Genomic DNA, 7,025 nt, shown 5'->3' with positions numbered 1-7,025 from the left:
CCTGAGTAAGAAGCAGCAGACTCTGCTGCTGATGCCTCTTCTGGCAGGAGACATAGCACAGCCTATTTGAATCACTGGTTATTAGATCTCCCTCTTTTAGCTGAAATCATTGCCCCTTGAACTGGCACAGGAAACCCTGCTCAATAGTCCACAACCTCCCTGGGCAACCTATTCCAGAGTCTCACCACCCTCATACTGAAGAACTCCTTCCTCAGCTCCAGTCTAACCCTGCTCTCCCTCAGCTTCAAACCATTCCCCCTTGCCCTGTCTCTAGACACCCTCAGGAGAAGTCCCTCTGCAGCCTCCCTGCAGGATCCCTTCAGCCACTGGCAGGCAGCTCTGAGGTCCCCCTGGAGTCTTCTCCAGGCTGAACACCCCCAGCTCCCTCAGCCTGGCCTCACAGCAGAGGTGCTCCTGCCCTCAGATCACCTTTGTGGCTTCCTCTGGACTCACTCCAACAGCTCTGTGTCCTTCTTAATTACTGACAAGAAAAGTTTTGTAGCTTCATTTTTCCAGCAAACCTTGCCCAGGGTTTACTGCTCACTGGTACCACCTCTGCATACAAACACCTTTTGTAGAGGAGGGCAGTCTCCATCCACCCCCTTGGAGAAATCTGTGCCACAGGTAGTGTGGAACATGCAGAGCAGCTGGGTTTCACCAGCTTTTTACGAGGCAGACCACAACAAAAAAGTGCTCACTTACTAAATTCTGCCAGTTCTTGCTGGCAGTGGAGTCTCCTGCTGGGACTGACAGCAGTGATGGAATGAAGCAAGGGAAAGCACAACAGTAACTGCGAGCATCTTTCATAACAAGATGATTGCTTTACAGAGAAATTCTCCAAAACCAGAGTCCCATGTAAATGAAGCACCCACCCCAGAAAACCCCAGCTGGGTGGCCCCAGGGGTCCTGTTTCCCTGTAACATCGCTCAGCACAAGGCCTGCTCTGAAGGCTTGGACACCCTGCAGGAAATGAAAATGCCAGTTTGAGTGCTTCTGGGAGCAGCAGGCAGGCAGAGCTGCTCTCCTTAGCAAAGGCACCTACTACTCTGCCCTGCAGATGCAATCCTCAAAACTTTTTAGGGGTGTTGCATTTTCTATCCCAATCTCTTCAGTCTCAGAGAACACAAACCCCTCAGCTTTGAAAGCTGCCTTAAGCATTGCAACCTGCCAGAAGTCATTGCTCTCTTCTTCCACAAACTACACCCCAAGCTGAAAGGCAAGCTACCTTTTCACCCACACAAGAAGAGCTGCCCACAGGGTGGCTTTAGAAAATGAGGAGTTTTCAGCTCCCAACAGCCATCCCATCACAGGAGCCAGCCCGCTTAAAGCCAGCCGGCACCACCACCGTGACCGCCTCTAACAACAGCTATCACACACAGGTTTACAAGAACAAACCTGTGTTATTTTTAGGCTAAGACATGAATGTCTAATGCTCTCAAGCATGGGAGAGCAGCAGCAAGAGCTGTGGGTGAAGCCTATGCCTGTTTAATCATTAAGGGTGCCTGAAGTCGCAGAGGTCAGCGCCGGGAGCCGAAGTGTCCCTGCAGTGGGGCAGATTTACTGCTCCAGTGGCTGCTGACTCTTCCTAGAAGAATGTCTCTGAGTAAAAGGCTGTCACAGTCCCTTCCTCACATCCTGTGGCTGTGAAGTTTATTCCACGCAGTCTCCAGGACTCTGTTCCCAGCAGAGTAAAGCTGTGCTTCCTTGTTTCTAAGCCTGCACTTCCCAGAACCCATTGCAACACACCCTCTGAACATTCACTCAGCTCAGCTCCCAGCGTCCTTACAAAGAAATTCTTCAGAAGCCCTTGAAACTCCCTCCCCTCCCCTCCCCTCCCCACCCTTCAGCTCACCCCCACAATTCCTGTTTTTATAGGATACAGCTGAAACAGAGAAGTGATTTCTTAATTCTGCCAGTGCAGTCTTGCAGTAAGCTCGCTGGCAGGGAGCAGAGGCAGTAAATCAGCCAGGAAAAGCACTTAGAAAAATCTTTCCTGTGCTGGAACACAATTCAAGCACACAGGTGATCCATGCAGGAAATGGAAAGAAAAGCACAAACCACCTTTTGCAGTCATGGGAGAAAGCAAGACACTGAGCAGAAATACATTCAGCTGAAGAGCACTCAGCCCAAAAGCCTGCCTGAAGAACTCCCCAAGCAGCAGAGAGGGCCTGGAGAGGCAGCCTGTTCTTACTAAGCTGGCTGTGGCAAGACAATTAAATGCAGCAATTAGATTTTAGACAGCAGCCAATTATTTTAGGAATGAAACAAAGGCTGGAGGAAGTGCAGCTGTCTGTGTGTGGGGAATGGAGGGAAAAGCAAGCAAAGCATTGCATTTAGGCATGACAAGCAGTCTGGATAAGGGGAAAGTTGAAGTCCAGTGAACTTCTAGCTCAGTAATGCAAACAAGGCCATTTTAAATCCCTCAAACTTTAATGTGTGATATAAAACTGATAATCATCACAGGAAAGGGCAAGGACTGAAAGGGACTGCAAAGGGACGTGGAAGAACAATCCAGAAGGAGAGCTCTGCTGTCATGACACTTTCAGCATGTTTCATGTGTTGTTTTCTCAAGGCCGTGAGGAAACAAGACTCTGAAAAGACCAAAAGGAAGAGGTTTTGGTGACACTTGCAGAGTATCCCTGGGAGTACCCTAGCAGGGGCAATTAAGGTACTTAGCACATTCAAAGTGCCAGTGTACACACCAAAGCCTCCATCACTAACTTCTGAAAGCCTGAACAGGTTTAGAATAACCTCTAAGCTGTTTTCAATGAATTATAACCCAAACAGCATCCTCACTGTCAGTTAATCCAAGGCAAGAACTGCCAGGCCCTCACTCACAGGCAGCCTCTCCCCTGCACACGCTGCACTCTGATGCAAGTCTGGGCTTCGAGGGCTGGCAGGGAGATGGGAATTCCTGACTTCCCCGAGTGACAGCACTCAGATGCTACTCCTGGTGGGAAACTGCAGCCTTTTAGCACTTCAGAGAAATTCAGTGACAAAGGTTTTTGCTTCCTTTTTTCATAGTGCTCTGAGAAGGCCCTGGGCAAGGTAACACCTGCTTAGCACCGCTTTACAAGTACCCTTAGCATCGCTCTTCCCTCAATTGGAGATCTCATCACAGGCAGCAATCCCAGAACATAAACCAGTTAAACCTCTGCTGGTTTTAAGGAAGTCTTTTTTTAATGAAGTGTTGACAAAGTGATACAATATAGAACTTTAATTCCAGTTATAAAAAGATGATATTCATTTGAAGAGAACATGATTGCCAGCAGGATCCCAGTTCCCTACCAACTGCATCCCCTTCCTTTATCCCCCCTCCCCATAAAAAGGCTTTTCCCTTAGTTTCACTTGATTTTGTTCACACACAATCATTTTTTAATCTCTAATAAACACAGTGTTAATTAATCTGCCCTGAGGTGCTGCATGGATTGATGCAGTCTAGGTCACTGCTTTCACAGGCACTATGTGCCTTAAAGAAACAAGAGGGGTTTAGGCTCTAAGGGAGAGACTTTCTTGTAGCTGCTGAGGGCTTGGCTACAGCCATCAAGTTGTTTCTACTGATTCTTAAAAGCATCCTGTTTACATGCAGTAGGCAGTGCACTCTTTTTCATACTCCAGACAAATCCATCTGCTGTGAACCAGAAGACTTCTTACAAGTGGGTAAGAAAAACATGTCACCAGAGATTGAACTTGGAACTGCTGCAGAGCTGTTTCATCACAACCATAACTCATTGTGCTCACTCCTACTCCACTCTGCTCACCAAGACTGCCTAGAGGCATGAAGGAAAGTCTGAAGCAATCATTTTCTTTAAGTGCTGTAGAATGAAGACTGTTATCTATTAAGCAAAACCCTCCAAAACATTTGAGTTGGACACTTAGCTGGAGTCAGCAGTGTCTCTCCTGATGGAAGTCTGGAATTGAGAATCAATACTGAGGTACTGGAGCAAATACCTGGAGAGCTGTACAGGCCCAAAGGGCAGGTGGGAACTTCAGTAGCACCCAGTGCTCCTCTGCTGGACACAGCCAGTGGTATTTAATACAGTATCATTGGAAAAACACTCGTGAGAAGGGCTTAAGGAAAACCCCTTAATAAAAAGCTGAGCTCACATTACAGCAGTTTCCAATCAAGTAGTGAAGTGTCATCCTCTGAACTGGAGGCACCAAGTGCAACAAGCACCTGAAAATGAGGAATGTCACAAGATTTCTGCAGAGCAGTGGTCTGTTCCATGCTGACACCTGCCTTCTCAGCAACAGCACCACCTCAGCTGAACCTGGAAGCAGCTAAAAGCCACACAGCCAGAGTGGTGGAAAAGAAGCCTCTCCTCTTCAAGTAGCCATTTAGTAATTGGAAGGATGTTTGCAGTAACAAACAATCCTGCTCATTCCAGCACTATTTCAGAGGACTTCTCCCCCTGGCAGAGGGGACAGTCCCCAGAGGCCCTTACAGCCCTGCATGTCCTGGAGCTTGTGCAATTTTTCCAGCCTTATTAAGCATGAAGGCCATCTTTTGAAGTCTGCTCCAAATTAAAGCTGAGAACGGAATCTGCTCTTGTTCATAAATCCTCCTTCTCCCACGAGCTGCTTACAGCCACTTTGAAAGAATGTCAAGGCACAGGGATGAGCTAAAAAACTGCAGATGACTTGGAAGAGCTACTGGATCTGGAGCAACTTCTGAAGAGAACTGTGGCAAGAGACAGCTACTCTTCACAGGCTGTCACTAGAGCAAAGTCTGTGCCATTGTTTTTGCCCTCAGTAGCCTTTCTCCCCCCTCCACCAGAAGGGTTTTGTTAGCCAGAGCACAGATAACTGCAGCTTACTTAGCAGGTGAGCTGCAGCTCCCAGCAGACATGGCCAGACTGCGAGGCAGGTTAGGGAATGATTTCTGGTAAACACATCTTAAATGCTTTCTTAAAGCACTCATGGCAGTCACAAGTGACTGCTGTAAACACCTGAGAGGCAGATGTTTTCTTTGATAGCTTCAGAAGAATGTTTTCTTCAGGTTGATGAAGGCACTTTTGATACAGACATTGGATTGCAATTAGTTCATTTTCAACCTGGGCACGTTTTCTGCCAACAAAAAGCCACCTGCACTGCAGTCTTGGAGCCTGAGGTTACAGTCAGTTTACAGACACCAGATGGATTTGACAAGTTATAGAAGGTATTATCTTATCCTATTCAAAAAGAAAAGCCAGTGCACAGCTAAGAGCTCTACTCCTTCCCCCTTTCCCACTAGCATTGTAATAGGAGACACATACACAAAAATAATCCAGACTCCCTGTGAAATGTTCAGTGCAGCTGCTTCAGAGGTGTCTCATGGAAGTAATTCCAGAGATGCATTTGACAAGCCCCTGCAGTAAAGCAAATCTTGTTTTCAGGTGAGTGGTAGGACAAAAATGTCAGAATTCCTGCAAAATGCTGTTCAAGTCTTCAAAACAAATTAAGTCTCTTAAAGGAAGCACCAAAGTACAAGGCATACCTGAAAGGAATTTGGCTTTGTTACTCTTCATCTGACCACAGATCAGCCTATTAAAGCACATCAGTTAAGGGCAGAATTACTAACAGCAATGACATTTTGGCTGAAAACAGCCACAGGCACTGGTTTACTTTTTGCATCCATATCTGGAAGTGGCTTTGCATTGATTTCACCTGGGTCCATTGTCCAGTAGCGAGAGCTCCTGTTCAACTATGTCTGCCACCAGATTCATGCTGCAGCCCCGGAGAGCTGCTATCAAGTCAGCCACCTTGGCCTCCCTTCCCCTCCACCTCTGCCACTCCCGCAGAGACTGGAACAGCTGCTCACGCTGGTCCCGCGGGTTGGCGTCCACTATTCTGTCCATTTTCACATCACAAAACTCCAGTTTCCGCATCAGCATTCTCCAGTTTCTGCTAACGTTATCACATATGACCTCCATCGCTACCCTCTGGAGACCTGGAACAGCAGAAACACACCCAGTTAGCCACGGATTTACTAGGAAACGCCAAACAGTCCTAACAGCGTTGGTTTTTCAGCAGCGTGCTCCTACTCTTGCTGCACAGCACGTACTGCAAGTCCCATCACGCTCGGGACGCTTGCTGCACAGCCACAGCACAGAGTGCGGTGCGGCTTCACAGGGGCTGCCTGAGAAGGAAGGAACAATACAATATGTGATCCGCTTACGTTTTTCATGTGGATCTGGTTGATCTGCGGAAGCCTTAACTTCTCCTTCACCTACGAACTGCTTCAGCTTTGAAAGCAAATCTTCTCTTTTAATGTCCCTAAGCATTTCTTCGAGAAACGCTACGTTGTCTCTCGTTATGTCCTGCTGCTCGAGAAGGATGGTGAAGAGCTCCACACCACTTTGGACAGACTCAAGCTTCCTTTTCCCGATCTTTTCCTGGCAGAGAAACTTCATGGAAGAAAGCTCCTTATCCGCCAAGCTCGAGGAGAAAGAGTGCAGCAGAGACAGAAACGGATCCATGGTGCTGAGGCCTTCCCCACAACCACTACCAGGCTCCGCGGCGAGGCGACACGGGCTTCAGGGCAAAGGCTGTCAGAGACCCGGCCCCGGCCTCCAGGGGCGGACTGCGGTCTTTCACAGGGCGACTTCTTGGGAGGCCACAGAGCTTGGGGTGGTGAGACCTGACCCGACCCGACCCGACCCGACCTGACCCGGCACGGCCCAGGCCCGGCGCCGCGGCGACAGCGGCGCGCCGCCCCTGACCCGGAAGTGACGTGACGCGGCGCGGCCGCCGGGTCAGCTCGCGCCCAGCCCCGCGCCGTGAGATGGCGGCCGCGCGAGGCCCGCGCCACGTGGGGCTCCCCGCGCCACCTGGGAGTGCCCGCGCCCGGCACCTCCGCACCGCCCCCCCCCCCCCCCCCCCCCCCACCCCAGCCCCTTCCTTCCCTTCGGGCTGCTCCTGGGCGCGCAGTGCTGAAAGCCCTCGGAGCCGACCTGGCTCCTTCCGTGGTGCCGAATGCAGAGCGTGTGCTGCAGCGCCGCTGGCACCGCCGGCCTCCGGCCGCGGGAGGAGCGGGGCCGGGGCCC

The 7,025-nt window shown here is 49.9% G+C and overlaps 1 protein-coding gene across 1 annotated transcript; it reads right to left on the bottom strand.

The window, feature by feature from the left end:
• Positions 1-2,445: 2,445 nt before the first annotated feature.
• Positions 2,446-6,664, bottom strand: FADD (Fas associated via death domain). The gene is made up of 2 exons (XM_068148407.1): positions 6,158-6,664; positions 2,446-5,929 (listed from the first exon to the last, which is right to left on the bottom strand). The coding sequence occupies exons 1-2, from the start codon at positions 6,456-6,458 to the stop codon at positions 5,643-5,645; spliced, it is 588 nt and encodes a 195-aa protein (XP_068004508.1). The 5' UTR covers positions 6,459-6,664; the 3' UTR covers positions 2,446-5,642.
• Positions 6,665-7,025: the final 361 nt, after the last annotated feature.

This window comes from Melanerpes formicivorus, unplaced genomic scaffold (assembly GCF_026170545.1).
Source record: "Melanerpes formicivorus ecotype bairdi unplaced genomic scaffold, bMelFor1.0.p_v2 SCAF_16, whole genome shotgun sequence".
Taxonomy (NCBI): domain Eukaryota; kingdom Metazoa; phylum Chordata; class Aves; order Piciformes; family Picidae; genus Melanerpes; species Melanerpes formicivorus.
This window is presented reverse-complemented; position numbering and strand designations above follow the sequence as displayed.